At 47.8% G+C, this 18,610-nt stretch overlaps 1 protein-coding gene across 1 annotated transcript in view; it reads left to right on the forward strand.

Annotated features, from left to right (window-relative positions):
• LOC138521474 (all-trans-retinol 13,14-reductase-like) overlaps positions 1 to 18,610 on the forward strand; it is a 194,836-nt gene that overhangs the window by 111,749 nt on the left and 64,477 nt on the right. The window contains exon 9 of the mRNA XM_069634354.1: positions 9,941 to 10,107. Coding sequence (XP_069490455.1) covers positions 9,941 to 10,107 — 167 coding nt within the window. The remainder of the gene's footprint in view (positions 1 to 9,940; positions 10,108 to 18,610) is intronic.

An 18,610-nucleotide genomic window follows, 5' to 3' on the forward strand; every position in this document is an offset into this window, starting at 1 on the left:
GATACCTGGCATGTTCCCCCTGCCTAACAGACATCAATAGACATCTCTTATCGAAACCTATAGATGAATTCGTGGAAATGGCACTCCTTAGATCAAGATCACCCTCAACCAGATACCCAAAGCTAAAGGAATAGTGCTCTCAAAAATATTATTGTACAAAAGATGGGCAATAATAAAAAACATGCATTAAACATAATTTTAATGAAAGTTCCTATGTAAACTTTTGAGCAAACGAGGCTCAAAGCGATTACATGCGAGCATTCTTTTTGCCATTTCAGGCAGCCTCCTCAGCTCTGCCCTGGTGGCACTAAACAAGCAGCAAAAGCTCCCTACTGGGAGCTTTTGCTTACTGCAACCAGAGCAGAGCTGTACATGAGCTTGGGAGGCTGCCTTCACTTTCATTTTACATTTTCGGTGCTCCCCAAGCCCAGGGAAGCACCGAAAACGTAAAATGAAAGGCAAAAAGCAAAGGCTCAGCAATTATAAATACAACGTTGTTGTATTTGTGATTGCCGTGGTTGGAAAACCACGGCAATCACAAATACAATGTTGTTGTATTTCTGACTACGGCGGCATTCGCTTTGAGTCTCCTGTGCTCCCCGGGTTGGGGGAGTCCAGGAGACTCAAAGCGAAAGCTGCCGCAGTCAGAAATACAACGTTGTTGTATATGTAAATGCTGCGGTTTTCTTTCTACGAATACCGCAGCATTTACAAATACAACAACAGTATTTCTGACTGCGGCGGCTTCCGCTTTGAGTCTCCTAGGCTCACCCGGGTCAGTGGAGTGCAGGAGACTCAAAATGAAAGCCGCTGCAGTAATGCTGCGGTTGTAATGCTCACCTGGCTCCCACGGAGGCGCTGGTCTGGTCTGGGTTGCTGTGGCCTCTTCAAGCGTGATGCGCAGAATTCGGACCACCGATTGAACAGGACCCCCAAATCTTGCTTGTCTGGCCCGTAGGAATATCCTTCTGCAGATGAGAAAGGGGATTAACTGTCTGCTGAATAATGTGTTTGCTCCCCCCTTTCCCCCTTCGCTCTCCTCTGACTTCCTCCAAAACCCCCGGTTTAAGCTCACCTTATGGTTTGGAAGGATGAACTCTCCATCCTGCTTCTGGTGCAGGGGCGCGCGTTCGTCCAGTTACTTCACTGGTTTTCAGAATGGCGCTGGCAAATCCACTTGACTTTACTGAGCGATACGCCGTAAGTATGAAGATGCAAAAGTTCAAGTGTGAGCCTCCTTTTATGTTGTCTTTTTCTGTCCTTTAATTCAGGTGCAGAACAAAGGCGATGCGTTGAGGGGTTAAATTGCCGGGGTAAAATCAGGTGAGTCAGTGATGAGGGCGACCCCTCTAAATGTCTTTATAATTCCCCAGTAATGTCTTTTGTCCTTTCCCCATAGGGGCCGGGGTGCGGTACCTGCCAGAGATGTGGCGCCGACCCGAGATGTGGAATGGCTCACCAAGAATAGCCGGTAAGTAACATGGCTGAAAATCCGGCTTTCCTCTTGTGTTCCCTTGCTCACCTTTTGTCTCTTCTTCTCTCCCTTAGGTGCGGTGCAGAGATGTGGCGACCGGCACTGAGAGCCGCGATGGAGCCGGGCGGCGTCTCGGGAACAGGTGAGTGAAGCGCGGCGCTGCAGGGAGCAACGCGGTGCTTTTAAATGGAAGTCTTCCTTCAGGAATGCTGGCGTGAAGATTCCGGATGCAGGTAAGAAGGTTGAAATAGTTCTTGGTTTTCACCTTTCTCTTCTCTTATTCCCTTACAGGTGTTCCAGGTTCGAGGCGGGCGTGGCTGGAGTCCAGGTGCAGGAGCAGACACGGTGAGCGTTCAGCTGCTGGGATGCAGAACAACGCGAAGCAAGTGTGGCTGTCTGGGTGTGGCTTAAATAGCCTTGGAAGAAGTTCCATGTGAGTATTCTTCCACAGCCCCACCCAAGTAACAAAGTAGTTCCTTCAGAAAAATAGTCCCTCCTAAGCTTCATTTGGCTTGGTTCTTCATGCAGCATGGTCTGCATCAGGTGAGTGTGCAGCATGGTCTGCTTCAGGTAAGTGCACCAAACACTTCCCTTTATGAGCCTGGCGCCTATGGCGCCAGGACTGATGTCCAACATGAGCCTGGCGCCAACGGCGCCAGGACAGAGTCCAAAGAGCCCCTATAAATGGCCGCTGGGCTTTTACCCGGGGGCGTGATGCCTGCTCCCGGGGGTGCTGGGCCTGGCCTGGTGCTCCGGGGGTAGGCATCATGACAGCACTCCCTCCCAAGGCCCCTTTCCCAGGAGGTTTCGGTTTGTTCGGGAAATTCCGATGGAACCTTTTTACTAGCCGAGGTGCATGTACGTGGTCGCTGGGTTCCCAAGATCTTTCCTGAGGCCCGTACCCCTTCCAATCAATTAGATAGAAAAGTTTTGATTTTGAGATCTTAGAGTCCAAAATGTTCTTCACCTCGAATTCAGGCTCCCCATCTATCTGGATTGGTTCTGGTGGCTTTATTAATCTGGTTCCTGGTTGCACTGGTTTCAAAAGCGACACATGAAAGACGGGATGAATCCGCATGTTAGCTGGTAGATCTAGCTTGACTGCCACTGGGTTAATTATAGCTTTGATCGAGTAAGGGCCTAAATACCTTGGATTAAAAGTCTGAGGTCCCTTGAGTGATAAGTGTTTGGTAGCCAACCATACTTGATCCCCTATTTGGTATGGAGGCGCCTCCTTGCGATGCAGATCCGCATTCTTTTTGTATTTCTCTTTCGCATGTTGTAAGTGTGCAGTAGCATCCTTGAAGGCTTGAGTAATCGTAGAATGCAAATGGTCGACTGCGGGCATTTCAAGGCTCAAAGGTGAGTCCAGGTCTGAAGTACGAGGGTGATGTCCATATAGGGTATAAAAGGGGCTCTGACCAGTTCCAGAGTGTATCGAATTATTGTATGCATATTCAGCCACCCATAAAATGTCCTTCCAATTACCCTCCGATTGGTGCAACATACATCGTAGATATTGTTCAAGGGTCTGGTTCGTTCTCTCCGTCTGACCATCGGTCTGTGGGTGGTGACTGGTTGAGAGTCTTATGTCGATTTGTGCCAGTTGACAACACTTTTTCCAAAAACGAGAAATGAACTGGCTTCCCCGATCGGAGATTAGTATGGTCGGGAAACCATGCAGACGGATGACATTTTCGAGGAATTCCTTGGCAAGAACAAAAGCTGAAGGTAATCCTTTCAACGGAATAAAATGGGCCATCTTGGAAAATAAATCCACCACAACCAGAATAGTATTGTATCCATTACAAGAGGGCAGGTCCGTGATAAAATCTAGTGACAAGGTGTGCCAAGGTGCTGGTGGAATGTCTAAGGGTTGAAGAAGACCGGCGGATTTTGTTTTTTGACCTTTGTTTTGGGCGCAAACTCCACAGGACATCACAAAAGATTTAATATCCTTTCGCCAGGACGGCCACCAGAATTGTCGTTTAATTTTTTCCTCTGTTTTGGAAATGCCAGGATGTCCTTCCATCAGAGTATTTTGATGACGGGAAATAACCAGTTCTTGCAATTCCTTTTCTGGCAAAAATAAACGTCCTTGGAAGTAAGGTAAGCCATCGTTGATTGAAAAGGCAGACCCCCTTTTGATCCAATCCTGCAAGGCTGAAGAGTCCAGGCATAGTTTTACCCGTGCTTGAATGTCTTCAAGGGTTTGTAAAGTGGTTATCCCCAAGATTCTTTGTTCGGGAATTATCGGCACAGGTTCTGAGTTTGTGTCCGTTTCTCCCATTCCAATTCGAGATAGCGCGTCCGCTTTGCCATTCTTACAGCCAGGACGGTAGGTGGTTACAAAATCGAACTCAGCAAAGAATAAAGCCCATCGGAGCTGTCGTGAAGACTGAGCCTTGGCAGTTTTTAAATATTGTAAATTTCGGTGATCAGTGATCACGGTGATGGTATGCCTGGCGCCAAGAAGATAATGCCGCCAAGCCTTAAAGGCGGACTTAATGGCTAATAATTCCTTATCGGTGATTGCATAATTTATCTCCGGCGGCGAGAACTTTCTGGACCAAAATGCTACGGGGTGCAGATGGTTGGTTTCGGGGTCTCTCTGAGACAGGACAGCTCCCATGGCTAAGCTGGATGCATCGGTTTCGACTATATATGGGAGATCAGGATGCAGATGTTTCAAAATAGGTGCGGACGTAAATGTAGCTTTTAATTCCTGAAAGGCCTGTTCAGCTTCCTCGGTCCATTCAAAACATTTATTCTTCCGCAAGAGTGCAGTGATGGGTTGCACCACCCGTGAAAATTCTGGGATAAACCTGCGATAAAAATTGGCAAAACCAAGCATGCTTTGGACACCTTTCACCAAACTAGGTGATGGCCATTTGAGGATGGCATCCACTTTCCGTGAGTCCATTCGGACCCCTTTAGGTGTCAGGATGAATCCAAGAAATTCAACCTCGGTGGTATGGAAAACACATTTTTCCAGCTTTGCAAACAGTTTGTGCTGGCGCAATTTCTCAAGGACGGCCCTGACATGTTTTCTGTGATCAGATTCCGAAGAGGAGTACACCAGAATGTCATCGATATACACAACAACACAGACGTCGATGAGTTCCCGAAGGACATCGTTCCTGAAGAATTGGAAGGCAGCAGGCGCGTTGCACAACCCGAAAGGCATCACCTGGTATTCGAATAGTCCATATTTTGTACGGAAGGCCGTTTTCCATTCGTCGCCTTCTTTAACTCGTACCAGATGATAAGCCCCCCGGAGATCTAACTTGGTGTATATGCAAGCGTCCTTCACCTGGTCAAGGAGTTCAGGGATCAAAGGCAGAGGGTAACGATTTTTAACAGTTATCTGGTTCAATGCGCGGTAATCGATACAAGTTCTAAGGTCGCCTTCTTTTTTTGGCACGAAGAACAAAGCCGAAGATGCCGGAGACTTTGACGGGCGAATGAAACCATTGGCTAGGTATTGATCTAAATATTGTCTCAAATGCAGATTCTCCAGCTCAGTAAGAGCATAAATCCTGCTACAAGGGGGTTGTTCACCGGGCACCATATCGATTTGGCAATCGTACGATCTGTGAGGCGGTAACGTGTTGGCCTGTTCCTTTTGGAAGACGTCCTGGAAGTCTTGGTATTCTGGAGGTAGTTGCATGGAGACAAAGGTTACTGATGCTAGACTGACCTTCAGATTTTCCGGGTAGCAGGTTCGTGCACACTCTGGAAAGGTTATTCTCTTCGCTCGCCAATCAATTCGAGGATTATGTATCTCTAACCAAGGGATTCCGAGTATAACCTGAAACTGTGGAGCCTTGATTACATCAAACACAACTGCCTCCCGATGGCCGTCCAGACCTACAAGTGTTACCTCAGCTGTGGAATGTGTTACCGGTCCCGAGGCAATTTCGGTTCCATCGACTGTGGTGATGACATCTTTGCTGGTTTTAGGACGCAGGGGGAGGTTAATCCTGGAGACCAATTCATGATCCACGTAGTTTCCTATAGCCCCACTATCGATGTATGCCTTTATTGCATGCAACCGCTTAGGCTGTTCCGGATCTACGAGGACCATTGGCACAGTGAAATGCGAGGTCTGAGAGTTTGTTTTCAAGCTCGGCAAGCGGACCCCTACGCTTGTCGGGCGGGGTCGTTTCCCGATACAGAGGTTTCATGGATTTTTTCAGCGGCTCCTACCACCTTCCTGGGCGGCCTTTCCGGGCATCTCGCAGAAAGTGTCCAGAGGATCCACAATAAAGACATAAGTGCATCTGCCGTCTTCTTTCATGTTCCTTTTGCTTTAAAGGTCCTTTAACTCCTCCGATTTGAATTGGCTCTGAGGCTTCAGCCCCCTTGAGGTTAGCGTGGGTCTTGACTAACACCCGGGTCTCAAACTTCGACCGATCTGCTTTTCTGTTTTGCAGTCTGTGATCCAATTGGACCACTAAGTCTATATATTCAGAGCACTCTTGGGGCGGATTTACAACTTGGGCCAGGATATCTTTAAGTTCTCCGCGTAGATCTCGATAAAATAACGTGATTCTTTTATTCTCTGACCACCCAGTTTCCACAATTAGTCTATTAAAGATTGCAATGTAGGAAAGGAGGTCTTGATTGCCCTGTCGCAGAGATAGAAGTTCGTCATCTAGAGCCTGCCCCTGGGAGTGACGAGCAAATAACCTTTCCATGCTTGCTTGAAATCTTTGAAAATCACGAAGAATCGGGTCATCTTGAGTTACCAGTGGAACTGACCAATCGGCAGCACTGCCGCTGAGATATGACAATACAAAGGCTACCTTGGTCTGGTCATTAGGGAAGGCCCCAGGTCTGCACAGGAAATGCAAACGACACTGATTCATGAATACGGCAAATCGTTTGGGGTCCCCAGCAAAGCGTTCGGGTGGGGCCAGCGGCATGTTTCCAGGTAGATTAATCTGCACCGGGTTACTGGAAAGCACAGGAGCGGGGTTCCCTCCGGAACCGGGTAAAGGAGTTTGTCCAGCTTGACCTTGCAAAAGCTGTCTAGCCAGGTCATCAGCTCTTTCCTTTGTTACAATCACTTCCCTCCTGAGAGCATTAGTCTCTTGACGAGCGGCGTGTACTTCGGCCCGTAATTCCCCCAGTAGTTGGGCCAACTGGTCAGTCTCGGAAGTTTCCATAGCGCCTGGGTGGGAATTTGTAGGAAGGCTTCGTGTTCTGTAACGCTCACCTGGCTCCCACGGAGGTGCTGGTCTGGTCTGGGTTGCTGTGGCCTCTTCAAGCGTGATGCGCAGAATTCGGACCACCGATTGAAAAGGACCCCCAAATCTTGCTTGTCTGGCCCGTAGGAATATCCTTCTGCAGATGAGAAAGGGGATTAACTGTCTGCTGAATAATGTGCTTGCTCCCCCCTCTCTCCCTTCGTTCTCCTCTGACTTCCTCCAAAACCCGCGGTTTAAGCTCACCTTATGGTTTGGAAGGATGAACTCTCCATCCTGCTTCTGGTGCAGGGGCGCACGTTTGTCCAGTTACTTCACTGGTTTTCAGAATGGCGCTGGCAAATCCACTTGACTTTACTGAGCGATACGCCGTAAGTATGAAGATGCAAAAGTTCAAGTGTGAGCCTCCTTTTATGTTGTCTTTTTCTGTCCTTTAATTCAGGTGCAGAACAAAGGCGATGCGTTGAGGGGTTAAATTGCCGGGGTAAAATCAGGTGAGTCAGTGATGAGGGCGACCCCTCTAAATGTCTTTATAATTCCCCAGTAATGTCTTTTGTCCTTTCCCCATAGGGGCCGGGGTGCGGTACCTGCCAGAGATGTGGCGCCGACCCGAGATGTGGAATGGCTTACCAAGAATAGCCGGTAAGTAATATGGCTGAAAATCCGGCTTTCCTCTTGTGTTCCCTTGCTCACCTTTTGTCTCTTCTTCTCTCCCTTAGGTGCGGTGCAGAGATGTGGCGACCGGCACTGAGAGCCGCGATGGAGCCGGGCGGCGTCTCGGGAACAGGTGAGTGAAGCGCGGCGCTGCAGGGAGCAACGCTGTGCTTTTAAATGGAAGTCTTCCTTCAGGAATGCTGGCGTGAAGATTCCGGATGCAGGTAAGAAGGTTGAAATAGTTCTTGGTTTTCACCTTTCTCTTCTCTTATTCCCTTACAGGTGTTCCAGGTTCGAGGCGGGCGTGGCTGGAGTCCAGGTGCAGGAGCAGACACGGTGAGCGTTCAGCTGCTGGGATGCAGAACAACGCGAAGCAAGTGTGGCTGTCTGGGTGTGGCTTAAATAGCCTTGGAAGAAGTTCCATGTGAGTATTCTTCCACAGCCCCACCCAAGTAACAAAATAGTTCCTTCAGAAAAATAGTCCCTCCTAAGCTTCATTTGGCTTGGTTCTTCATGCAGCATGGTCTGCATCAGGTGAGTGTGCAGCATGGTCTGCTTCAGGTAAGTGCACCAAACACTTCCCTTTATGAGCCTGGCGCCTATGGCGCCAGGACTGATGTCCAACATGAGCCTGGCGCCAACGGCGCCAGGACAGAGTCCAAAGAGCCCCTATAAAGGGCCGCTGGGCTTTTACCCGGGGGCGTGATGCCTGCTCCCGGGAGTGCTGGGCCTGGCCTGGTGCTCCGGGGGTAGGCATCATGACAGCGGTTTTCTTTCTACGCTTCTCGGGCTCCGGGAAACGTAGAAAGAAAACTGCAGCATTTTTAAATACAACAACATTGAATTTTGGTTTGCTGTGGCTTCAGCTTTGAGTCTCCTGGGCTCCCCCGACCCAGGGAGTCCAGGAGACTCAAAGTGAAAGCTGCCGCAGTCAGAAATAAAATGTTGTTGTATTTATAAATGCTGCGGTTTTCTTTCTACGTTTCTCGGGCCCCGGGAAACGTAGAAAGAAAACTGCAGCGTACTTAAATACAACAATGTTGTATTTATGTTTACTGTGGCTTCAGCATTGAGTCTCCTGGGCTCCCCCGAACCGGGTCGGTGGAGCCCAGGAGACTCAAAGCTGGAGCCACAGCAAACCTAAATACAACGTTATAAATGCTGAGGTTTTCTTTCTAATTTAGAAAGAAAACCGCAGCATTTATTTTGCAGTGCTTTTTAAAAAGAAGGAAATTTAAAAACACTTAGCAGCAGCAACTTGTGTTAATCTCTGCTCTCCGGTAATAATGAAGCAAAAGCCACCTGCTGGTAGCTTTTGTTTATTACAGCTGGCTGGCTTTTGCTTCATTAGTGCCGCAAGGGCACAAATTAACACAAGCACAGGAGGCTCATCCATTTCACAAAATGGATGCCCCCTAGTGCTTTAAATCTGTGAATCTTGCTCAAAAGTTTACATAGGACATTTCTTAATTAATATTTTTTATATATATTTTTGATGATGGCCCATCTCTTGAGCCAATAATATTTTGATGGCACTAATCCTTTAACGCGCATGTCACAGACTACAGTGGCACAGTGGTTCTAAGCCGTTCAGCCTGTGCCTTGACTGTTGAGTAAATACAGAGATCGAAATTACAGGGTGATAGGTGACATTAACTGTGTGCACCTGAGCATGTGTATAAGGAGCATCGGCACACACCTGGAAGACATGCAAAGCATAATGGGTACAAAGTTATCACTTGCGTCACATGCTGCTGTTTACTAGCCCTTCATTACCCAGAGGCAGCTCTTGCTTTCTGGGTGACGCCTGCTTCCCAAGAGCTGCTTTTAGCTCCTGGTCATCAAATCTCATTCCCATCCCTGAGCATGATTTCCTAGCACACAGAAAAAATCAGGACTTAGTTTCGTTTAATGTATTGAACTTACATAGTGCTTTCGTTAAAGCGCTTTACATAATGAAGAGAAGCATAACAACATTATTTGCAAGTAAGGCAACAAAAAGAAAGGCAAAACCACCTTCATAAAAATGGCAACTCATGTCCAAAGGCGGGTTAGTAGCCAGTAAGCTCTTCCAAGGGTGTCTTTCAATATTTCAAACTTGATGGGATACTTTTTACAGAAACATGTCTAAAAGAGGTTTGGCGGATCACTACGCACATGCTTTTTATAAGAAAATAATAACATGGGAATTTTAGGAACATGCCGCGTCCAGTATTTTTCCTAAACAGCATTTTTATAGTTGATATGAAGAAATGAGCACTGATTTAATTAAAATTCATTAGACATGTTTTGTTAAATCTCAGGTAACTCAAATTTTGCAATCGTGATATTCGAGGTTTTCCACAGCAAACTACATTGCTTTTAAGTGCTGGGGTGGGCGAAGCCTAAAATGATTCCTTATGGAAATTCAGGACAAACATAGACACCCTTACTACTTAATTTAATGATGTCCTGGCGAAAATCCATCACAGTGGCAGTGGGGTGCCTGAGGCAGCTCCATATGCCAGTTGGTCGGGATACCTGAGTTAGTTCATAAGCTTTCATAAGCTCGACTGGACACCAGAGTTGGTTCTGCAGATCCTGTGTTTTGATTGGTTTCCAGGGAAGTCCTGTATGACGCTGCTGACCATGGCCCGCTACGAATGGTTCGAAGAGTGGAAGGAGGGCCGTGTGAAGAAGCGCGGCCACGAGTACCAGGCCTACAAGATGGAGATTGCTCGGAGGATGTTGGACTGGGCTATCCAGAGGTTCCCGCAACTAAAGGACAAGGTATATTGTCTCTCCTCTTCTCCACCAGATGCACAGAAGCACAGTCACAGGAACAAGGAAACAGACACAGGCATTCAAAGGAACACGTATGTGTATATTTAGACAAACACTAACACAGTCATCCAAAGTAATATGGATCACGGGAAAATGCAGACCTTCACACAAACACGCAAACGTTTACACACAGACACACACATTCACTCAAACACGGATGCGCAGACCTTCACACAAGCATATAACAACACAAAGACATTCGTACAAACACAGACATTCACAGAAACACTCACACTAGCCAGTGCTTAATTTCTAAATAAATAAGTACTTGGCCCAAGTACTTTCTAGCACGCCTGTGCCACATCATCTGTCGGTAGCTGGCTGCCCACCTCTTCCCCAACCCGCTGGTGCTCCCCACTGCGTCATCATACTTGGGGTTGCAGTTGCAACACCCACAAGCACATTGGAGGTGATGTTAATGTTAAAAGATATTTGTACCGCGCACTATCACCACCGGAGTGGTCCCCTGGCGCTCTGGCAGATCTGAAAAGGAAATGGGGTGGGGTGTGAGTTAGTGGGAACGAGCGGGATAAGTGGGTGTGAAATACCAATTAAAATAACTTGGCATAGTAGTTCTGTCTTGAAATTAGGGATCAAATGTTGAACTGCTTTTTTTAGCCACATCATCCGCATTTTCAACTTTCTCTGATTCTAGACGTGGCACGTGGAACATTTTGACCCCCTACCCACAAAGAAGAGAGTGAATGTGAATTCATCCTCGAACAAATCCATACAAAATCATTATGGAACTGATACACTTTCCTATCAGACGCCCCCTCAGCAAGATCCTTTTCTGTAAATTGGCCCCAAACGCAGAGCACTTACCATGCACTTCATCTGCTGCTCACCCACGAGCACAGACATTCCAGCACTTACTTTCGCCCCCATTTCCCCTCTTCTCGCTGCACTTTCACGTTCTGAATACTCACAAGGCGTAGTAGCTTTGTATTCATCTTCCACTGTATTCATTGTTCTCTAATCCCATGTTCCCTCCCTGTTGCCCTGTGGGCGCTTCGAAACAGAATTGACTTACTATATAAGTGCCTAACAAATGCACATTAAATAAATAAATAAATAAATAAATAAAGGTACTCATTCTTGGCAGCAGCCTTTTCCCGGGTTCTGACATTCTAGTGGCCATTGATGGCTGGGGATTGTCCAGTTGAAATGCAATGTTCACAGTTATGGGCCACTGAGTGTTAGAAACGCAGTGAGTGGGTAGTTTGGCATGCAGCTATATATTGGTGCACCCCCTGCTGGCTACACACCAGAAGAAAAAGAGGAAGCGATCAGCTCAACATGGCCATTCATGCGCTCACGCAGTGCCGCCACCTTCAGAGATACAGCACAGTCAGCTCCATGCCGACACTGGCACATAAACACATGTGCATGCCCGCCTGACCACCAAACTAGTGAGCTGCAAGCGATACCCCGGCTCCCTAGCTACTGCCCACGGCACATGCCGGAGCCATGTACCCTGCTGTGACAGTGCTTCCAGTTATCAGAGTCTCAGTGCCGAATCCACTGTCACATAGGCTGACCAGAGCAGTGTGCTGGCTTGTCCAGAACGAACACCCAGCGATTTCTACTTATTGAAACTGAACAGCCAGCACAGCAGCGCTGATGTGGCTCACTGATGTGTTGTTTCTTGTTTGGTGACTAACACTAACGGTTGTCATGAATTTGTCAAAACACCACATTATAATTAAAATGAGTCTGAGACAATAAGTGCCGGTGCTCAGAAATATGTCCTAAGGCTGAGCACTGGCAAACACCCCCACAAATTAAGCACTTATTACCACCATACACAGACATTCACACAAACATGCACACACGCACACACACAGGGCACAGTCATTCACACAATCAAGAATGCAAATACACTCACAGAGACACAGACAAGCAGGCATTCATCGACACAGATAAACATTTGCATGTGCTTGGGCGTGACAGGTCTTCCCCTCAACATTTAGCCTTTGTAGCTTCATTATCCTCTTGCGTGGGTGCTGACTTAGTGACAGACACTCTTTCACCTCGCTCCTTCCCCCCGCCAAGCTGTACCCGTTGGCCCCACGTCACCCTGATCCCCCATCCATGTAGCTGTGGAAAACCATGCTTCTTAATTCAGGGTTATAACAGCAGCGAATGACGTTTTACGAGCATAGTTATCATTATATATAGTGGGTTTGTCCATTCATGTCCCTGCGCAAGTGTAAAATTGCAATAGGAGCCTTCGTTACCAGTCCCTTAGAGTACTGGAATGCCCCAGCCGCAACATTTGTCAAATGCTGCAATGTGCTCCCACCTACCCTCTCCCCTGCGGAGACCACAGTTCCACTACTTTTTTCGGTGCACTTCTACCACTGTATAACAGGAGTGCCCAGAGCCTCCACTCTCTTCGACAAAGCTTTGTCAGCACTGACTACTGTATCCAGATATATCCATAACTGACCGCATGCTGCTCACAAACCCCACAGCTTTCAAAGCACTGCTGATGCCCTTCTCCTTCGAGATTATTTATTTATTTATTTATTTATTTATCAGCATTTATAAAGCGCACAGCAGCCCTTGGGCATCGTGGCGCTGAACCTGCACCGGGTGCTTCCCTCTTATTCAGCCATTTGTTCTGCCCAACGCTGTCATTTTCCTTTTTTCCTTCGGTCTCTTTAACAGTCCTCTTCATCTACCCCTAACTCAATTTGCTCATGACCCTCATTAGGACCGTGTCCCCAATGACTCCACTGTTTCCCTTACAAATCCTAATGGTGGGGTACAGGGGTTCCATCGGAAGCTGAGCTGGGAAGCCTATGGTGAAATACCATGCATTGGACATTGGACAAAAGTGGGGAAATTATGGTGGGAGGGGCCGAGCCCCATCGAAGATCGAGTCGCGACCCTTGAACTGAAGCCTATGGTGAAGAGACAACCTGTGGACACTAGACAGAGGGGGAAAATGGTCAGAGTGACAGAGGCCCATCAAAGGCAGAGGAGCAAAGTCTGCACTCTAAGGAAGTGGTCTAACAACAAAAACCTTTGATGACCCTTAAATGACTAATTTGCATAGTTCAACTGAGACAGCACCTGTGCTATCACTGTAAATATGTTTTGAGGAAACCTAAACCCAAATGAACACAAGCAAGGACACAGATATCAAACAAAAACCGGGAAATCCACAGAAACGTGAACACATAAGGGCCTATCTCGAAGTGCCCAGAAGCATGAACATGGGTGGGTTTTGCTTGTATCAGCTCATGCCCCAGCTCTCTCTAGCCGCTGCCTTCTTTAATTTGCCTAGAGTGGCCTAGCAGCCTATGCCCTCATCCTCCTCTACCCCATAGTCCTGAATCCACCCTGTGGTGCCCCGCTCCTCTCGGCTCACCGCCCCCGCCCCTTACCGGGTCTCTCAAGCGCCCTTGCTCGGTCTCAAAACTTTTTGGCTCACCCACAATCCCCTTGTCTGTCCACAGGCATCAACGGGCTCTCACTTGTCAACAAAAACATTTTCTTTTTTCACCAGCCTTGGTAACTCCAAATGTTGACAGTTATGTGTTCTCTTGTTCCAGCTGCCAACTCCTCATCATAGAACTAGTAAAGGGACAATGCCTCTTTACCATTTCCTCCTCAGACTTTTTTGTAGTTTGTTTTTTAAGAGAAAAAGGCATGCAAAAGTTGTGTGAGGCTGGGTGCCCTTAAAAAGAAGAAAAGAAAAACACTCTATCTGCACCAAGGATGGTGCCCCAGGGTGTAAATAGATAGCATCCCCTTGTTCGGTGATGGACAGGGCAGGGATGTCATTTCACCAAAATGCCAGGGGTAGCGGAAGTGACATCACACGACCCTTGACCCCTGATAACATCACAGGAAGTGATGTCATTTGACCCCACCCCGAAGTGATATCGCGGGTAGGATGGAACATGACCCTTCACCCGTTGACAAAACAAGAAGTGGCATCAAATAAATACGCTACGAAAAATATGGTTACGATATCACTATAATGTGATGTAAATTTCATACAAGAATGGATCGCCATATGTATCGTTAAAATCTGTGTTCATAGGCCCATGTTACCAAATTACTCTGATCTGATTGGATGCCACCTATCTGATTTAATCCAATCATACGCGCCGACAGGCGGAAGCCGGCTGCGGAAACAAGGCGAGGAATAAGGCACCAGCGCTGACTGAGCTGACCGAGTGCAGCCGGAGCCAGTCGATGCCATTATACCCGTGTCCCCGCCGACCATATACCTAACAGTGGCATGCTCGCACCTTTCTGCGCAAGGTAAGGCCCCCTAACTCACGCCTAACTACCAGTGTGATTATCGCGTGTTCTGCGATTCATTCAGCCTTAGCTGTTCGATGTAGCCCCCACCTCATCCCCATGCCTCTGACTAAGCCATTAGTCCGCTTCCCACCTACCTTTGAATCCACTTACTGCCACACGGTCCAACACTCTGCTTGATGCTCCACCCTTCTCTGCACATGCACTCACTATCTTGAGGCACCTGCACACCGCCTCCTTCCGGGGTTGTATCCCACACTGCTCAGCCTACCTACCATTACAACCAGACGCTACCTGCTGCATGTACAGTCTACTTCCCCGAAGGGTGCATGACTTTGATCCCAGCTACGCCGTATGGTGCCACCTCAGACTTTATTCTACTGTGCTGCCTACCGCATTGTATTACCTGATATGCCTGAAATCTGATTCCAGTTGTGCCGCCTCCTGCGCTATATTTCCTGTTATGCTTGAAATTCGAATCTAGATGTGCCACACTCCGCACAGTACTACCTGATATGTTTGATATCTGATTCCAGTTGTGCTGCCTCCTGCGCTATTTCCTGTTATGCTTGAAATTCGAATCTAGATGTGCCACACTCCGCACAGTATTACCTGATATGCTTGAAATTTGAATTTAACTGCGCCGCACTTTGCACTCCTTTATGCAGATGTACTTGAAACTTGTTGCCACTGACCTGCGCATACTTGATGCCAGCCTACTGCGCTTGCACTGCCTAAACTTCATGGTGCCGCCTAATTGACTCGTACCTTTGTATATGACTCTGATCCTTGCTTGCTAGACCCATACTCTCACCTTGACCCAGTATCAGTATTGCCTGCACCCTGATCTGGATGTCCTTACTACCCAGCCTATTGTAACATGCAGCTCTACCAGCAATTCCCACTTAGTCTCGCGCTGTGCTACCCCTCCAACTCTGGTAACATGTTATCACGCTTGTCCATCCTAAGGCTTCTGCTCTCCATATTACAAGTACCACTCCTAGTTTGGGTATCCACCTGGACTCTCTCCACATTAGTAGTACCTAGTACCCTACACTCCACATCCATGGCCGCCACCCACATCCCTGCCGATACCTCCCCAAGCATGGCCCCCCAGATCCACAACATCTACCTCAATACGCCAGCCTTATGGCTTGACCATTTCGCTAAGAAACCTACACCCAACCAACCTTGCCCTACCGCCCTAAGAAACACAAGACTAGGCGCTAGACTTATGGGTAAGAAGGGTCACCCTAGGTACCCGGACCTTCATCCAAAAACCTTGATGACCAGCCCTCCCCAACCAACGTCCACCCTACCTACGCCCCACTGCCCCCAGCCCAACCTTGCTTCAACAAGTAACTTCGGCATTATGAAGGCTGCTCTGATCAAAGCAAGGTCCTTAGCTGCCCACACCGTGGACATTGCTGATCTGATCAAAACTCAGGAACTTGACCTCGTCGCCATCACTGAGACCTGGCCACATGCTACATCAGGCCCTGCACTCTCGCTGGCCATACCCACAAATTACTCCATCATCAGATGTGACCGCACCTCAAGAGGTGGAGGATTGCATTTATCTTCAGAAACTCACTAGGACTTAGAACCACTCCCAGCATTAAGTTGGAATCTGCAGAGTTACTCTCTGTCAAACTCCAACTCACAACCAACCAAACGGTCACCATCCACCTAATTTACAGACCCCCTGGCCCTCCTACTTCCTTTGCGGACGACATCTCTGCATTAGTACTTGACAAAGTAAAACCTAACTCTCAAATGATCATTCTTGGCGACCTTAATCTAGGATACCAAGACGCTAACGATGCTGCGGCCTTTGACCTCGCCAACACCCTAACAGATTTAGGCTTCTCTCACCAAATACAAGACCCTACTCACATTAAAGGACGGATCCTTGACTGGCTTAGTGCCTCCAACTGCAATATCAGTGTACTTTCGAACGCCCCTTGCATTTGGTCCGATTACCATATTATCACCTTCAGCATTGATGCCACTTCCTTACCTTCACCTACTACCGCCCCAGCCACCCGCACGAGAAATAAAAAATACATAACCACCGAAAAACTACTCCGCCTCATCCTTCCCACCCTTAATAACGCACTCAACACTTGCTCGGACCCTACCACCTTAGCCGACATGTACAACCAGTCAGTGCTTGCAGCTGTTATCTCTATTGCCCGGCTTAAACTCAGGAGATCCAAACAGCGTGCTCACCTTAACTCGTGGTTCACTTCCCAACTCAGAGTGCTACATAAAAAGAAACGCATCACAGAATCTCGTTGGAAAAGCCACCTGTCCGACACCCATAAGGACAGTCTTCTGCTAGCCACCCTTAACTATAAGAAAGCCATATTCCAGGCTAAAAAAGATTCATACAACAACCGTATTGTGTCTGCCCAGTCCAACACTAAGGAACTTTTCAAAATCCTTAAGGAACTTGAGACGCCGGCACCCCCTCCTGACCCGTGTACCAAAGACAGAATCTGGTGCACGAACATCCAGAGAGCACTCTTGGGTAAAATTGCTACTCTCCAAATTAAAATCAGCGAAAAACAAAAATCACTACAGACTGGACAACCTCTGACCACACCTTTACTGAATATGCCTCTAGTCAATCCCCCTCATAAACCTTTCTCCTTCTCCCCGCTCACTACCTCGGAAGTAGAAAAAATCATAAATAACCTCAAACCGTCCAACTGCCAAGGCGATCCTTGCCCAGCTCCTATCATCAAGGAAGAATCCCACGACTTAGCCCCGTTCATCACAGCATTTATAAAAGCCTCCTTCAAGTCAGGTATAGTCCCAGATAACCTAAAGGATGTGTGGGTAATCCCACTCCTCATAGAAACCCTCCCTTGACCCCAACATCCCAACTAATTTTAGACCCATCACTACAGTCCCATTCTTGCTTAAAATCCTGGACCGCGCAGCCTACTTGCAGATTCAAGACTACCTCGAATCTAATAATCTCCTGGGATCAAGACAATCAGGTTTCCGTCCTAAACACGGCACTGAATCAGCCCTGATTGATCTGAAAACTCAGATGGAGACACTAAAGGACAATGGGAAGCTAGCACTCCTCCTTCTCCTGGACCTCTCCGCGGCCTTTGATTTGGTCAACACCAAATACTGTGCCAACATCTCAAAACCGCGACCCACTTCTCTGATTCGGTCAATTCCTGGATCCACTCTTTCCTGAACAACAGATGTATGAGGGTCTTCTCACCCACAGCTTCAGCAGACCCCTCCCCTATTCACTGTGGCGTTCCCCAAGGTTCCTGCGTGTCCCCTACGTTGTACAATGTATTTACGAAGCCCCTCTTCGATGTGCTTGACTATCTGGGTGTCTCCTACACAAACTATGCGGATGACACCCAGATACTCATCCCCATCACGGGCGATTACACTACAGACACTAAAGCCGTGAATGATGTCTACCTGGTCATCCAGGCCTGGATGGCACAGCACGAACTTTGCCTAAATGACGATAAGACCGAGCTCTTAATACTTGGATCAAGCTATTGTCTTAACAAACTAGATCAAACCTACAAGTCCTTCACTATTGAGGGCAATGATATCAAGGTCTCTAATGACACTAAAACATTAGGTGTCTACCTTGACTCCACACTCTCAATGAACAGACAAATAAATGCAGTAAGGTCGGCATCTGCCTACACCTGCAAACTTATCACCGCCTGCAGACCCTTCCTAAACACCTTCAACTGCATCACCCTCTCTAGAACGCTCATTATGGCCAAAATTGACTACTGTAGCGCTCTCTACCTTGGAACCAGTCAGTCCAACCTCAATAAATTGCAAACTGTACAAAATAATGCCATAAGGGCAGCCCTAAACATCCCGAGACGCTCCCACATTTCCTCTGTCAGAGCTGACCTTGGCTGGCTCCCGGTAAAACAAGGAATTGCCTTGAAAACCTTAGCCCTGACCCACAAATGCCTGAACAACATGGCCCCACCCTATCTCTCCTCCCGCCTTACACCATACACCTCCGCTCGACCCACGAGAGCAGCACAAACCCACAGCCTCACCCTACCTAGATTCAAACTCCAAAAAGCGGGTGGCGTGAGTTTCCCAGTTTTAGCCCCCAAACTCTGGAACACACTGCCTACTACTATCCAAGCTGAACCGT

This window comes from Ambystoma mexicanum, chromosome 13 (genome assembly GCF_040938575.1).
Source record: "Ambystoma mexicanum isolate Mex_15411 chromosome 13, UKY_AmexF1_1, whole genome shotgun sequence".
Taxonomy (NCBI): domain Eukaryota; kingdom Metazoa; phylum Chordata; class Amphibia; order Caudata; family Ambystomatidae; genus Ambystoma; species Ambystoma mexicanum.